Raw genomic sequence first — 17,205 nt, forward strand, 5'->3', positions numbered from 1 at the left:
TGAAGGGAAGTCTGTTTAATTATAATCGGATGGGACTAAGGGAATCGAAGGAGACTGGCTAGGGAATGGAAAGCAAGAGTTACTTGTGGGTACCGAATCGAGGACAAGTGCAACAGAACGCAACCGAATGCAGGCGAAAGGAATTTGTCTGCTACCGAATGCAACCGAATCGGGGCGAAAACATTCAATTTCCAGCGAATGCAAACGAATCCAATTCAATTCGAATTGAATCGAAAGGAATTCAATTGCCACCGAATGCAACCGAAACGAATTCAATTCGAATTGAATCGAAAGTAATTCAATTGTCACCGAATGCAACCGAATCGAATTCAATTGAAACCGAATCGGTGCGAAAAGACCTCAATTGCCACCGAATCGAATGCAATCGAAACTGAATCGTACCGAAAGTAATTCAATTGCCACCGAATGCAACCGAATCGGAGCGGAGAGAACTCAATTGCCACCGAATCGAATGCAATTGAAACTGAATCGTACCGAAAGTAATTCAATTGCCACCGAATGCAACCGAATCGGAGCGGAAAGAACTCAATTGCCACCGAATGCAAGCGAATTCTACTCAATTACATCCAAATGAAACCAAATCAACTCCACTCCTACCCGAACAGTACGGATAAACAATTTCCATCAAAATCTCAAACCAAATTCACACCACCCTCAAACTCCGCAACCCAATACCAAATAAGAAAAACCACCCATCGTCCCGATCGATGACCGATTAAAACCCACCTTAACGGTTCGAATAAAAGGAACGAAACTGTAACAGAAGTTACAGCGTTGCATATACATGGAGTGCATCTAAGAAACGGCGAGAAGAGCGATGCAGCGACAAGTGAAACTCACTGGCTCGCATTCAGGGTTACGTCGATGGAAGAACGATGGACTCTCGTCGATCTTGAGGGACTTGGAGGGGGCACGGACGGAGGCAGGACAAGAGGAACCAAAGGTCTTCAAGTTTTTGCGGTACAGGTACGAAACCTGCAACGCGGAGCGACATTCTTCTTCTCTTCTAACCCTTTCTGTTCGTGGTTCGATGAACGTGAAGAAATCGGCGTCGGGAGAGGACTGAACTTTTAGGGGCATACTTTGTCCATCGCTATGCCCGGATAAAAGAGTTCTGTCTTCGGCCGCGACTTTTACGACCCCGCCAGGAGCGAGCCCAACAATTAATTTCAACCCTCCTCGGTTTCTTCAGCGAGTTCTACAACCAGCCAATAATTCAAAATGGGAAATTAACGGCGGAGACAATGTCCCTCTCGCCGTACCTCCAAATAGTAGGGCAGCTTCTCGTATATGTATTGTCTTGCGGAGATATAGTGATTTGGAAGCAGTAGGGGGTAAAGTTAAGGGGTTACATCCACCTAGAGGTCCGGGAAAACCACACAGGTTCAGGAATTTTTTGCGGGAAAAGTATAAGTGAAAATCATACACAATTTTTTTCTACTAAAAGGTACATCTTTCAACTATGATATTCTAAATTTTCATGAGATATTATTATTAACTAAAGGAGATATCAGCTTGAATATGAGTCCTGTTTGTTTTTTAAGCATTAGCTGGTGGACATTCTCTAGGCCAAACGATCGGCTTCAATCCACTCCTTTATCCCAATTCCTTCCATCTGCATTCGAAGCCTACCCTGCAAGAATTAAGACAGCAACGCCCGATAATCCCCGTCCATTAAACCTTCATCAAACGTTCATCAACGAAACGAACGACCCATTACCACTGAAACGATTCCGCAAATTCTACACGATTCACCCGATCTCCTTCTCGTTCTTCTAACTTCCAACCGTCCCCATTCACCCACTATCAAACTTCACCCCCTCCCGACTCCAATGAGCCTCACATAGGAACCACCATCGGGCGACTATAATCTCCAAAAGTAAAATGTTCGAGAAGGCCGCGATAAAACTGGCCAGCCGATCCACGGAGATAAACCTGGCGACTTGCAGGTAGGGTATCCTTCGTCGACGCAAATGGGGGGACACGAAACGCAGCGAGAAACAGGGACTGGGAGATAGTATGCCTCCATTTTGACGAACGTGGAACGATTGGCGCCAGTCAGCCTCCACTCTTTCACTTTCTTTTTTTTTTTTTTATTCCAAAGTAACTTCTTGGCATTTTTACGCGGCGAAAGGTAATTCGCCGCTTCCAAGAGCCGCGGCCGCGATAACTGGAGGGGGGAGGAATTAAAGGCGGAAGGGACGGATAAAGGCAGACGAGGGAGCAAAGTTTGACGGGCCTTTTCTTTTATATACTGGGTGTTTCGTAGGTGGTGATACAAGCGAAAGGGTTGGGCTTATAAGAGAAAGACGTGTGATGGATAAAATTTTGGGGTACCTTAAATTTGGAGTAAATTGAATTTGAATTTCGAGGACCGAAATTTTGTTGGGTTTGAATGCGATTCCCCGCATCGAAGCACAGCTTTTGGCCACCGAGGGGCGCAATGAGGTAAGGAGAATTATACAGGGTGTTGCACTTAAGGGGAGGTTCTGGTCTAATTATCCAATTTTTTTTTATTTCGTTCTTCGAATGCTCAACCTTTTAAGAATACTTGTTTTAGAGGATTTTTTGAAATTCGTAAAATTCCCGGAGTTATAAGCATTTGAGTAGCGGCAAGTGCAGGAGTTACACCCGGCCACCAGGGCTTGAAACGGTTTCGAAAATAACTGTTTAAAACTGTTATATAAAGATTTTGATTAAAACGGTTATGGAGAACTTTTATTCCAAGTAACTGTTATGGAGAACCGAAATTTCCCACTGTTATCTGTTTCGGTTACGGTTCCTATTTCCCTCTCCATGTCAGTTCCATAACTGCTATTCTTTCGGTTCTATATCGGTTCCGAAACGGTTCCAGAATCAATTCTTATATCGACTTTTCCCTAATTGATATCATTCATTATCGTAGCTGTAGATTGCTGTAGATGTTCATCTTTTTTACAAAATCCTTACAGACGCAGGATAAACTTTTAACTTCCTATTCTGAATGATATAGTGTGTGTGAATGTAAAAAATATGTAGCTGATTTATTTATTTCAACGCTTTATTATATATGATCTCCATAAGAAACTTGAGAAAAGTAAAAAAATTACGCCAAGTACATGAAAGCAAATAAATCGCAAAAAATAGAAGATAATAATAATTATAAAATAAAAAAAGATGTGAAATCAAAATGAGCTGCACGTACTATAGATTGCATAGCGAAGATAGCGATTGACGAACAAAACGTGCGTTAGTTCCGTTTTGGCTGAAGGTGTGCGTGTAACGCGTATACGTATTATGTCGACAAAATTTGGTTGGAGAATCAGGAGAAAAACCTTCTCGCATTTGACAGATTCATGAGACGATATTACGATATCTCGGTTATGCGCGGACCGATTTTATTGAAATTGGTCTTATTCGAAAGCTTATACGCGGTTTACATAAGAAAAATGCCTTTAAATTTAGAAAATATTGCAGGCGTGATGAGATATTAATGAAATAAGTGTCAGGTTAGGTTGGAATAACCCGGCGACGAGTAAATGATAAGCGATAGCGACACAGTCGACATATACAGGGTGTCTTTCATGTACTTGGCGTCGAGACGCTGCCGCGTCTCTAGATAACTAATACGATTAATAATAAGTTTTATTTTTATAAATTTTATTTTATAAATTTTATTTTTAAAGTGGTTCAAAATTTCTCCGCATTCGCCAGGCGAGGGTTAAATGGAACACAAGGGCGGAGTGAAATAAACTACCTTCACAAAATAAATCCAATTTCTCTGTTTGAAGTATCTAGTCGTAGCTGATTAGCTAAATTGGAAGATTTTCCAACTAATTAGATGCATACGCATATGAGCATTTTGTTCGGTCACGCAGCTTCTATTACTATTCATTTATTTATTTAATATTGGTACGTTCGACTTTCCTCCTGGACCCTCCCAATGACCAGCGACACTGAAAGTCGTTCCCCCTCTGCCATTGGTGATTGAAACGTGTTTCATCGGATTTTAGTATGACACGCAACTCGTCTCGGGCGCCACGCGGGGGTACGCGAAGCGCGTCCACGGGGGACGGCCGCGCACCGTTGATTACACGTTCTGTCAGAACGCGTCGACGCGACAGCTCGTACCCCACCCCCCGTAAGTACCATAATGATCCTAACGAGCTCTTTCCCCCCACTTAGTCCGGGGCCCCGGCAAACGATGTTAATCACGGTCACGCTCCTGTGTACGAGACGCCGAAACGTCTTCGAGGGAAAACAATGGCTGTGATTCCCTGAACAATTCAGGGATAACGTTCCGGATGATGTTGGTTAGCGTGGAAATTGTTTTGGGGTCGCTAGAGGCTGTTGGGGAGGGGGGGGGAGGAGTAGAAGGTAGACTTGGGAGGAGGCAGTGGCTATCGGGGATGGGGCTGGTAAGGGGAAATTAAAGTGTGGGCAGGGTGAGTATAAACAAATCTCAGAATATTCAGTTTTTTTTAGCAGAGCTTTAATTATTAAAATTCTGAAGTCGTCGAAGCGAGTTTGCAATAGGCTTGTGTGAAACTAGAATATATTAATGAAAGGAACTATCGTAGTGCTCTAGGTATAAATGTAAAAGAGGTTTCAGTGAGGGATGTAGAAGATGAGATTCGTACAGGGTGTTTTGAATGTACGCAGAGGAAGTGTGGCATATTTGGAATACTGTTGGTTATTTGGAATACCTAAGCATCTTTTAGTTTCCCTACTTTTTGTTTTTTATTATTACTTACTGAGAGTTTGAAATATAAAAGTTTATTAGTTTCCCCATGATATTATGCAGTTTTATTTGCTCCCATCCTCTGCCGTAATTTTTTATTCGTCTTAAACAAACTGGTATTCCAAATATACTGCACTTCCTCTGTATGAATTTGACGTGTTGATATTTGTTCCCTGATATTCCACGCGAGCGTAGCGTTTAAGTCCCCAATGGTTTGCACTGTATTAAATAGATTAAGCGAGAGGGAATTTTGAAAATTAAGAGGCTGAATACTGGTAGGGGTTGCTAAATAAAACACCGGGGACAGCCCCTCTAAGTAACCACCAACGACCACTTCATTTTCCTCCACTCTACACGTAAGTACCGCAACAATCTAAAACCAGTGTGCCTCAGGAACCGAAATAATTATTCTAGCCAAATTCGAAGCATTCTCCCAATCCAAAACTGCAGAGCACGCCCCTGAGCTTTCAGGCATCAAACGAACCACCCATTATATTCCATCGGGCAATTACAGGCCCAGCAACGATGCTATCAGCTAATTATTAGAACGCAGAAATAAACAGCTGGATTCCCACATTTTTCATACTCGAGGCCCCGAGAGAAACGATCACCCTGGATTCCACCATCCAGTCTGATTGACTCCGAACGGGATTAATCCTCTTTTTACGGCCGCAAGAGGAATAACCGTAAACGGGGCACATTTAACAAGAAGACCCCCATCTGATCCCCTTATGATTTACAGGCGCACGTATTGGACGTTAATTAAAGCCCCGTGCCAATAAATTAGAAGCCCGTGTGCATGTACACAGGGCGTATTGATTAGACACTGAAATGGGAATAGAAAGTCGGATGCTATCGTGGCAACGAATCTTCATTGTGGCCCGCGTGCACTCTGCTCGCTGCTGGAACGCACGCTGGCAAAAGGTCGATGTAGCATCGCGTCTAAATTGGCTACACGGTTTTCGATTATAGCAAGATTCCTGGCGGCAACAACGAGGGGCACGTGTTCGCGCCGCGACGAGGGAGGAAAATTCTCTTCTTATATAATGAAGTAATCGAAGTCCTATAAGGTACCTACACCTCGGTTTTTCGCTCAAAGAAATATGTATTAAAGAAAATCACCATCTTTCACGAAGCTGTGTGCAATTTTCACACAGGAGCTAAGATTTCTTTAAGTTCAAATAGTGAATTTAGAATTTTTAATGCAAACAGAAGCTTGTGTATAAAAATAGTAGAATTTGAATTTCTTATAAATTCTCTCTAATAAGTTTGCCTTAAGGGGACTAAGCAGTCGAAAAATGGATTTTTTATTGCATTTTCCGAAAGTACTATCTTTTCTGAATAAAATGCCGCTTGGTTTATATTAACATTCGCAAAATTGTAGATTTGGCAAATAAAAACGTCAAGCGGCAACCTATAGCGTCACCTTTGCCCAGAAACTTTAAACGCATTTTTCTCGAATATTTTGTTCTCTACATTTTTCGTGATTGCGAACGAATTGAGGTTCAGATCGACTTGGAAAAAATTAGAGGATGTGTAAAACATGTGCCATTTCGGCGCAAACCTCGGATATGGTCCGTAAAAATTCGAGATTTTCATAAAAAAATTAAGAACTCACCGGATTTTGGTAGCGTATCATCACTGTTTGTGCGCTACCAAAATCCGGTGAGTTCTTAATTTTTTTATGAAAATCTCGAATTTTTACGGACCATATCAGAGGTTTGCGCCGAAATGGCACATGTTTTACACATCCTGTAATTTTTTCCAAGTCGATCTGAACCTGAATTCGCTCGCAATCAGGAAAAAATGAGGAGAACCAAATATTCGAGAAAAGCGCGTTTAATGTTTCTAGGCAAAGGCGACGCTACAGGATTCCGCTTGACGTTTTTATTTGCCAAATCTACAATTTTGCGAATTTTACTATAAACCAAGCGGCATTTTATTCAGAAAAGATAGTACTTTCGAAAAATGCAATAAAAAGTCCATCTTCGACTGCTTAGTCCCCTTAAGGAATTAATTTCATATTAGCATACCATGGAAAATTGTAAATTTCCAGATGGAAAATTTCAAAAATATAAGCGGCTCCAGTGGTAATTAGTTTCTGTATATAAATGTGGAATGGACTGAAGACACTATACCCCGCGTATAGTTCAACTTGACATCCAACTTTCCACCTGCAGAAAATGTAAAAAAAAAATTGTAAAAAGGACTTTCCTATTAGCATTGAAGGCACTCGTTCTATAAAGCACCCTGCGAAGCTCCCAATTTGCCCAGGAAGCGCCTCAATTAGATCTGAACCCACTGCATCAGACCGTTTATTACCGATATCTTCGGTTTCGCTGATCCTTTAATGGGAGCTGCGTAAGTCGCTCCACTCGACCCGACCCCGTTTTCTGCGCGCGACTATCAATCGAGACGAAGCTCCTCGTTTCCTCGAGATCCTCGTAAAACGTCGGCCCATGATTCACCATGGTGCACCGCGAATCAGCAGGTTAATTCGATAGAGAATTAATGATGCAGAGCTGATGAGCAACAGCGAGAACGCGAGCTGCAGGCGCCGCGAGGCGAGTAAAGGCCTTTCCACGCGTGACGCTTCTGTGGCTGACGAGTGGTACCTACTTACTTTAGATTCAAGGTACTTTGACAACGTGATTTTGATAAAGGACAGTACGCAGATCGCAGAAACTCTTCGATAAGAAGTGTTGGAATGGTTGTTGAATAACTGAACTCTGAGTTACTAATTGTAATATAACAAAGTATAATATAGTATGGCAAAAGCCTAATCGGCAACACGTTCGTTTTGCGTTACAGTCTTGTGTAAGAAAAAAAAAAAAGGAACAGAGTATATATATTCTAGTCGTAGTCGCTCTCAACTAGATTCAGGTCGCTGTACAAATTCGCTGTCCACCAATGGATGGAGCGACAAGTATCGAGATTATAATTACTTACTATATTACAACAAGAAGAATTGACACGTTGAATTAAATTTTTTTGTGGGGATTTTAAAAACTGACCGAAAGGACTGTAACTTTCAGATAAAGGGAAATTGAAGTAATGTTAAATTTTTCATAGATTCAATCTTCTTTTCTATTGTTCTTTTCTAATATTGATCTGGAGCTTTAACCCTTCGTTGACACACCTCCTTTTTCGATCAACTTTGACATACCTGGGTGGCTCACACCCAGAACAATTTTTGAACAGCTGCCATTATCATCTAAAGAATCCAATCGTCATAAAAAAAATCATGGATCAGTTTTAAAGTCTGTAGAATATATTCCAATAGTTTCTTGATTGAAATTTAATCCCAGTTTTTGTAAAAAAAAATCTAAATTACCACATGTCGAGAAAGAACGAAGAAAATCTTTAAATAGTTGCAACTTTTACAAATTTCTATATTAGAAGCTGAAAATCTACAGTGTTGTTGCTCGGATATAATATTTTGAGAGAAAAAATACTTTGTAATTCAGCTTTGGAGAAAAGGTATTCATTTTGCATATAGAGGGTACAAAGCGTCGAAATCTGCTTATGGGTGGCTCACACCCAGAGTGTCAACGAAGGGTTAATGAAAGCTTTATGCGAGCCAGATATCGTAAGTCATCACCCACCTGGCATGGAACTCCCTTGTCCTCTCTTCAAACTTACACTTCCTTCTTGGAATGTTTAATTTTAATCTCTGACAATGCAGATTTGTGAACAGAAAACGTGTCTATCTCGCGGCAGTGAACGTCCTATCTCGAGTCGATGGAAATCGACTGTGAAAGGTAGAGTGTGGAAGATGAAAGAGGAGTGGAAAAGTCGAAAGAAAGTAAGAAACCTTATCGCCGTGAAAAACGCTCACAGGCGTTGGAAAGCAGCTTTGGAGCCCGAGGAAAGCTCCGGCGCTTTTAATCCCCTTTGATTCCAGTGGACTTTGATTGATGCTCGACTATTCGGACCTGGTCGGCCTCGATCGGCTCTTTCACGCCAGCGATAAAGTATTTTTCAACCTTCCACGATCCATTGTGCCCCGAGGAAGGAAACACTGAATGCTCTTTCTTTCCAGAGGCCGGATTTCAAGCGTCTGTGTGCAAATGGGACTTTGAGTTTATGGGTAGCCCAGAGGACAGTGGACGTTACTTTCACATCATGGAAATGGGAGTTGTTCTTCGGTTCTGTCTTTGGGGAAGGTCTTTAAATATCCATATTTTTCCCAAGAAGTGGTGTGAGGATTGGATGATTTCAATGATTTAACAGAGTAGGCAAGGGTTTCTTTTCTAAGTCTTTAGGAACATAGCGGTACCTCCCCGTGGCTGAACTAAGAATGAAGTCTACAGGAAACATATCAATTGATCTTAGCAAGCTCGAAAGGTCTCCCATTCCATAGAGAAACAGGGCTTAAATGAGCTCTACCTCGACTCAATCGACTGATCTTACCAAACTCAGAACCCAGTTTCCCCATTTCTATAAAAGAGCTGTTCCCATTAAACAGACTCTCGCAGAAGAACACCTGTTCAGCTGCCATTTTGAACACAGGAATCTGATCTCGAGCACGGAGACCAATCCGATTCAGAAACGAAGCGCAGTCCCGATCATAAACAAAAGAATAAAAAAATCTAAAACCCAGAGTGACTCTGAAGTCCCCAAATGGTCCTCAGAGGTACCACATTCCCAGCGATCGTACGAAACTCAGCTTCGCAGGAAGATCCACAAAGAATCCTTTAGGACCCATAAAGAGCCTGATCCTAACTTACATTCCCTTACAGAGATATAAAAGTAACAGGCGGCAATAGGACGCCAAAAGAACGTATTCAGCCTGCTTTTGGGTATGTCCACCTTAAGTCCCCAAGACCACCATGAATCTGATCACATAATCCCTGCAGCAGGTGACGAGCAATGGATTTGGAACTTCATACCCCCCATGGTATCTCTTTACGCGTACTTAAGTCCCAAATTAATCACCACATCTCCGCAAGCCAGAGTACGAACTTCCACTACATGGATGCAACAAATTCAGACTTACACCTCCCAGTGTCCAGTCCACGGGAGTGCTGCCTCCCACCGCGGTATCCTCGGCTGTCCACACCAGGGCGTAGGTAAACCAGTCCAATTTCACTCGGTCGCGCGTGCCGAAAAGTCGACTCTCGCCCCCTCCCGCTGCGCCCGGTGGCAGGGGCAGCCGTGGCGCGCGAACAAAGCCCCGGCAGAGTTTTCACGGGAATAACGATACTCCCGAGCGAAACCGCATCGCGTCCTCGGTGAACCTGCGAACCGACGGGCCCAACTTTGCACCGCTGCGGAGGGGAAGAGAGGAGGGGAGGGGGTTGGAGGAAAGGGGGCTCGGTATGTTAATTACAGGCCAACATACGTCTATCTCTTTCCCTTTCCTCTCCCCCATTCTGACCGTCTCATCTTTGGAGCCCCCAGTGGTCGGTACACTCTCGCCTCTCGTTCTTTCTCATCGGTTGGCGCTCGGTTGCCAGCCGATTCGTCTTGGAACGGCCCATCGCCGGTCTCGTTGCACGCAGGGCTCGCGTGAGACCGACGAGTCGACCCTACGACCCCGCAGCCGAGAGGAAACCTTTCGTTTTGCCCTCTTTCGATCCCCGCTCGGCCCGGCTACGCTCTCGACGGCCATGGCCACGCTTCCCCGCGTTCCACGGCTTCGACCGCCCTCTCTTTATGCCCCGATGGCCAGCGGTCCCTCGCACGGGGGCCCAGGCCCGCGGGAAATCGACCGACGATTACGTGCGCGCGCCGCGTTCCCCCAGCTCGAGCGCGGCTTCGCGCTTCACCGTGGGAGTGACGAGGTGGTGGGGGGATTTTGGGACTTGCGGGAGGGGGGATGTGGCGTCGAGCTTCGGGGTGTTGTTGGTGGAGGGATCTGGGGAATTGATTGAGGAACGTTTCAGCGATCTGCATAGGGGTAGCTTTGTGGATGGTGCGAGTGAGGTCTGTGTTTGGTTAATTATTGGGGCCTTATTTATACGTGACGAATTTTTTATCGTATTTCTTTGCTCTCACCCCAAAATGGTGTCATTTGATAAAAAAATAGTCCCTGAAAAAGTTTATTGCAATCGGACAACAGGAAAGGGTGCCGACCAGGCCTTAAAGTTTAGAATTCATCAATAGTTCGGATTCAAAGAATTTCTCAAAAATGATAAGTCCTAGCGAAATTTTGTTCGAATAATATTAAAAGAGCATTTAATTTTCTACAACTACTGTAGATATAATTTGTTCGTGCTTCCAACCATTTTTAAATACTAGAAAGAATTTGGGAAAGGACGGTTTCCATGAGCAAGGGAATTAGCTTCTTTCATACATGTAATAATTAACACTTATGAAGAAAATCCGCAGATCTACGGATTTTTCAAAGGGGAATCTACGGAATTCTACGGAAAGTTTTACTCTTCCCTACGGATTTTCAAAAATCTGAGTTGGCAACACTGGCCCAGAATACCAGTTCAACTTGATGCGTCCAGCGTTTTAAGATACTGTTAGTGGAAGAAGTATAGGAAAACTGTTTGAGACCCAAAGGGGCCTTGGAGGAAAAGTTTACCAGGTGAGTTTTTGGTGAACTACTAGTGGGCCCTGTGGACCCAGAATGCCTATGCAACTTGGTGCGTCTAGAGCTTTAATGTAGGTACTGTTAATAGAAGAAATATAGGAACTGCTGGAGGCCCAAAAGGGCCTTAAAGGTAAAGTTTACCAGATGAGTTTTTGGTGAACTAGTAGTGGGCCCTGTGGACCCAGAATGCCTATGCAACTTGGTGCGTCTAGAGCTTTAATGTAAGTACTATTAATAGAAGAAATATAGGAACTGCTGGAGGCCCAAAAGGGCCTTAAAGGTAAAGTTTACCAGATGAGTTTTTGGTGAACTAGTAGTGGGCCCTATGGACCCAGAATGCCTATGCAACTTGGTGCGTCTAGAGCTTTAATGTAGGTACTGTTAATAGAAGAAATATAGGAACTGCTGGAGGCCCAAAAGGGCCTTAAAGGTAAAGTTTACCAGACGAGTTTTTGGTGAACTAGTAGTGGGCCCTGTGGACCCAGAATGCCTATGCAACTTGGTGCGTCTAGAGCTTTAATGTAGGTACTGTTAATAGAAGAAATATAGGAACTGCTGGAGGCCCAAAAGGGCCTTAAAGGTAAAGCTTACCAGATGAGTTTTTGGTGAACTAGTAGTGGGCCCTATGGACCCAGAATGCCTGTGCAACTTGGTGCACCCAGAACTTTAGAGTATTACTAGTGGATCATATGTATATGAATACCGAAGCATATCTAATATCTAGTGTCACTGCAGTAAGAGAAGCAAGTCAGTCGCCAACACCCCAAGAACTTATTTAATATACTGTAACCACGGCGCCAAATAACTTAACATTCATAATATTCATGAAAATAAGTAGCTGGCAACGTGTATGAAGGTCTACCACATTGCACATGTGTGTGAAAAGAGAGAAAGACAGCGTAGGTGCAAGCCAGTGGTAGTAGAATAAAAAACGCAAGACGTTTCAGTGGCGACCTAGCGAATAATAGCAACAAAAAGGGGCGTTACAAGTAATTGATAAATAATTGATCATCGAAACCAGTTATTTGCCCATCGTTTCTGATACCACGCGTGCGACGGCGGCGTCGTAAATCGGTTTACTGGCAAGACTGGAGGCTGGCTCGAAAAAGACGCGAAACGACTACGTGAAAAACGCCATCCGGTTAGGACACTTTTACCGTCCTGAGGTTTCTGAATATAGCTGTACGACTGCGTTGAGAGGTGTCGCATTAACTCGTCGTCGCAAGCAGTATTCCTCTCGTTTCAAACACAAGTGAATATGGAACTACAGACTTTTGAACAGCCATTAATCCGCAGAAAAAATAAACAAACGCTGAATAACATATATACAAAATTGTATTTTTTAAATTCCTGATATTACACAAAATGCTTGTACTAATCACTGTTTCATATAAGAGGAGACCTACGTCCCTACTAATTTGCGACCTAGCACTTTCAACAGTATATCCCTGCGCAGAACGAGTCTACTCTAAACTGGAATGCAGTACAGAATAAGAACATGTTTCCCCGTTCATAGTGGTGCCAATGGCCCAAAACTAAATAAACTAACCCTCTTTTAAACTCTACGAACACATTCGTACATACATCCGATCAATCGGCACAATCTGTGCGTTTAACGCCTATGGGCGTTCAGGGAACATAGTAAACAGATACGATTACAAGGTTACCGCACGCGGCATACGGCAAACATTCCAACCTCGGCACTCGATGAATTGGCACCTACAGTTTCGTTCAGTACGAAATCCTTGATATACATCCAACGAATTCGAAACCCAAGTTCGATCCCGATCAAAATGGGTCATCCAAGTATCCAAGCCGATTTAAATCAGAGTTTCCTAACAGGTTCGGCCAGCGTCGTAGTATCGCCCGATATCCCAGCCGTACTACCAAACCGGTGTCACCGATACCAAGAGCGAACTGTCACAATTCCTGTTCGCAGGTTGCTCACCTCACGAAGCACGAAGCGCCTCTTCGTTTTATCGATCGATCGATCGTGACTAACTCCCCACACCCAGCAACTCCGCTGCCCCCCCCCAACGCCTAACCTCCCATTCGAGATAATTCTCCGTTTCCAGCCGACTTTTTTATTACAACTAAGCTCGCTAGGTTACACTGGCTCGTTCCTGCCATTTACCCCCGCTACCCGAGAACACCGTGGTCGGAGAAAATCAAAGAAGGCTCGCGTGCACGATCAGGAATACTCCTTTAGCCGGTACTACAGACGTATATACCTACTCGGCCGCGGATCGCGCGACCAGTAATTTCTCGCGTGTAATCGTTTTGGACAGCGCATTGCCGCGTAATGATAACTGGTGGCTCGCACGGTAAAACGCTAAAGCAGCTCGCTGAGCGCGTACACGTTCAATCTCGCTTTCATCGGAGACCGATCGGCAACGAATTCTCCAGCGCTCCTACTCGATGGATAAAAAAGAGAAGAACATCTTTGGGGGGAGGGGGGGGGGGGGGGTTACTCGCGCTTTCGTCGGGAGGCGAGCCATAAAAGTGGCCCGTCCCGTTTTAAACGGTGGCCGGGCCGTGTAACAACGTCCAACATCGATGCGGAGTCGATTCCAAGCAGGGCGCGATGCATGCAAAATACACGTGTCCGGATTACTCACCGCCAAAAGTGGGGCACGTAGCCAGCCGGGCATAAATCTCGACACTGACCGCAGGGCGCGCCTTGAAGGACGACATTACCGTGCGAGTAACTGTTGGGCTGGCCGTCTTGACCGGGTGACAGCATTCTGCAACAAAGTACGGATAGCTTCATTGCCCCGCTCTCCCCTGGGGTGCCTCTAAGGTCGAATTACATGGGAGGCTCCCCCCACCCGGTGTCCCTGAATATCGTCGCCGGTGCCCTTTTTCTCTCCTTCGCCGAGAATAACTCACCGGCGAGCACTTGTCGCTTCAGTTTTTACTCGTCTTTATGCAAATGGCGTCGATCCAGCGATCTCTAATTTAGGGAGAACGCTGCCCCACCGAACCAAGTTAATACCGTCCATTACCATAAATTACAATAATTATCGTAAATTAACATTCCCGCGCGGTACAGCTCACCGCCGCGTTATTAAATCAGACAAATGATTCGTTTAAATGCAGCAAACGTGAAATTACCCCGCACCAGCTTCGCCGTCGGAGGCGCATGCGCGTGCCCGCGCGCGCGCGATCGGGTCGTGCGTTGTCCTATCGTCGGGCGGATGTTGGAGTTTACCATGAGAAAACCGTTCGGTCATCAATCTTGGTCAAATTCGAGAACGCTCTACTCCGTCTTGCCCCTGTCACGCTTGTTCCATCGTATCTCGTCACTGAGCCGGCCCAGGCGTCGTGTTTGGTCCGACGTTTTCCACTCGGGCGCAACAAGGTGTGCCGCGAAAATAATTAATTAAAGGCGCCATCTAATGGGGAGGAGCACGGACGATTACGCCCTGCTCGAATTAATAATGGAAGCCGGTAATTAACGGGTAAGCGATGTCCCGCGAGCACCAATCGACGTCGATTAACCGACACCTGGTAATTACACCTTCTAGAAATTTTATTACGTCGCAGTACGGGCGACCCTCCCTTAACAGTTTCCCCTCTGCACCTTCGTCGTTTCGTTCGTATCCTCGCGTATTGAAAAACGTCCGACACTTCTGCTCCTTTTGCCGAGGCCACTATAAATACTTCACCGTTCGAGATCCGATCAAAAATAATGGCGCAGCTGTGTGCCGCGTAAACGAAAGAAAAAGAGCGGGAACGAGGTCGATAAGTTATCCCGCCGTTTAGTGGAATCGTCGGTTACTTTTTTTTCCAGCGTGCTCGCGAGCGCACGGTCACAGCCGATAAAACGAAATTGGAAATTGCAGGGGAAACGCCGCCTCGGTAAGATCGCGAAATTAAGTTCAGGCGAGATTTTCGATGCAACGGAAAAGATGGCGTTCGTGTTCGATTACGTTCGGAGGGAATCGGGGCAAACCGTCTAGAAGGTCGAGCCCAGCCGCGCACGGTAGGCGCACGAAAATAATTGACGTAAGGATAAAAACAGGAGGAACGAGAAATTTAATCACGGCGTCATTACACGATTCCAACTGCGCAACAAGGCGAGCTGAAGAGCGGGGAGTTTTACGAAGGACCGCGGCAGGAACTACAAGGCCGTTCATGGGTCTTGCGACTGTCACGTGCCACGGTCTGTGAAATGGCGAAGGACGCGAGAACGATTAAGGGCCTTTTTAGATGAGACGCTCCGCTGACTCGCCACTGCTGTCCTCAACTCGTTAACACATTTATCATGTTCTGTTTTAAATTCATCGCGACTGATGTAATGGACACTTACTCGAAAGGATGGCGCGATATCTCCGAGACAGAAAAGTAACGAACCTGTCAACAGGGTGACCTTGAACTTGTAACTTTTCTGTAAAACGCTTGCAATAAATTTTCCCCGAGGAAGTAATGCCTTCACGAATGCCTTCGTGAGTCCCAATCGCCCAAAAGCCTCTCTTTATCTAGTACAGACCACCGATCTGCATAGACCTACAGAGATCAGTGGCCCCGACAGAGTCCCCGAAAAGGCCCAATTTATGACACCCTCAAGTGTCGGTCGCTTTCTCTTTCCAAGTCCCACATTGACGACAGCTAAACGGCCGTTTGGAAAGACTTCAAAGAACGATCAAAGTCCCCACAAGATATTCACGAAACGAATGCCAACCGTGTGTAGGTATTCAAGTTGGGCCCCACTCCACCCATGCTACTTGAATCGACCTTTTTTAACCGAGTGCACGCACAGTACAGTTGCTCCCGGCGTCCCGGTACACAAACAATTAGACAGCGGATAAACTACACCTCAGGCTTTCATTTCGAATAATTCCTGTACTTTAATCGCCGTGTAAAATCTAGCGAGTCATTCTGTTTACGAGTCCCCGTATCGTCCGCCCAATCGGTGTCTCTCTCAAACACCGGGCTCGCGCGCCACCAACAACACCGTGAGTTTCTACTAACCGCGGATGTGGCGCGCACAATAACCTTGTTTACTCGCTTGACCGACATACCACCGTAGATCGACATTCCCATCTCTGTGCTTCCCGATGACCCTTATCGCGTAACCCGGAATACACCGCGTAGCACAGATTCCTTCTTGAGCGACGGTAGTTCACCGGGTTCACCACCGCGGAGAGCGGAGGGCGAACGGACATCGCGAGCAAATCGAATTTCAACAGCCGACGAGCGTTCCGCTCGCGATCCTGCACGCCTGATCACCGTGGCCACGCGATTACCCTCGTCCTGGCCGTTTTAATAAAGCGGTATGGGAGTTGGTACGCGCGCAAGTAATTTCGTTCGATGCGCGTGTTTCGATCTACCCGGAACGCAGCCCTGGCCTGCGACGTAAAATTAAACGAGCCAACGCTTTATGCGGCTTTGGAGAAACCGTACAGGTACTATACGCGCCGCGATTCAGACGGAAGAAGAGCCCGGCCGTGTATTCTGGGCCGTACCGACTGGCGAAATCCAATTTACGTCGTGCTCGCTTATTTCGCCGGTACGATTACGATCGCGTCCTCGTATATAATATTACACGCCGCTCTCTCCGGGTAACGTTTCCGTGGCACCCGCGGACGCTCGCAGCACGAACGTCGGGGCAATTTCCATCGTCGGGATCGCGGGGCCAAATAAACGACAATAATTAGTCTAAGTTGCCATAATTGCTACCCAGTGGCGGCCCAAACGAAACACGGGAGTAATAAGGAAAGTGGGCTACCGCCTGGTCGGTGTAGAAGAAGTGGTCGCAGGTTGCTGTAATTAGTATCCTTTTGTGTCGTTAGCGTTAAGCGTCGCTAGCGTGCAACGCGACCACGATAGAGGCGAACTCAGGCATGGTATGTTAATGGACGCGATAGCAACCGGCCGCCTGGAGTCCTCCTACCCTTCGGCGGTTTATAATTCGTGA

At 45.5% G+C, this 17,205-nt stretch overlaps 2 protein-coding genes across 4 annotated transcripts in view; one reads left to right on the top strand and one right to left on the bottom strand.

Annotated features, from left to right (window-relative positions):
* Positions 1 to 17,205, bottom strand: part of LOC143377201 (uncharacterized) — a 187,819-nt gene that overhangs the window by 168,173 nt on the left and 2,441 nt on the right. For 2 of the 3 annotated variants that reach the window (XM_076828261.1, XM_076828252.1), the window contains exon 2: positions 13,904 to 14,029. In XM_076828261.1, the coding sequence (XP_076684376.1) occupies positions 13,904 to 14,028 (125 nt within the window). In that variant the 5' untranslated portion in view covers position 14,029. Of the gene's footprint in view, positions 1 to 13,903; positions 14,030 to 14,496; positions 14,756 to 17,205 lie in introns of those variants that run through there. The other variant, XM_076828270.1, reaches the window with a different exon arrangement.
* The window catches only part of Parvin (beta-parvin), a 411,519-nt gene that overhangs the window by 90,466 nt on the left and 303,848 nt on the right, over positions 1 to 17,205 (top strand). The gene's annotated exons all lie outside the window — the stretch shown is intronic.

This window comes from Andrena cerasifolii, chromosome 1 (assembly GCF_050908995.1).
Source record: "Andrena cerasifolii isolate SP2316 chromosome 1, iyAndCera1_principal, whole genome shotgun sequence".
Classification (NCBI taxonomy): domain Eukaryota; kingdom Metazoa; phylum Arthropoda; class Insecta; order Hymenoptera; family Andrenidae; genus Andrena; species Andrena cerasifolii.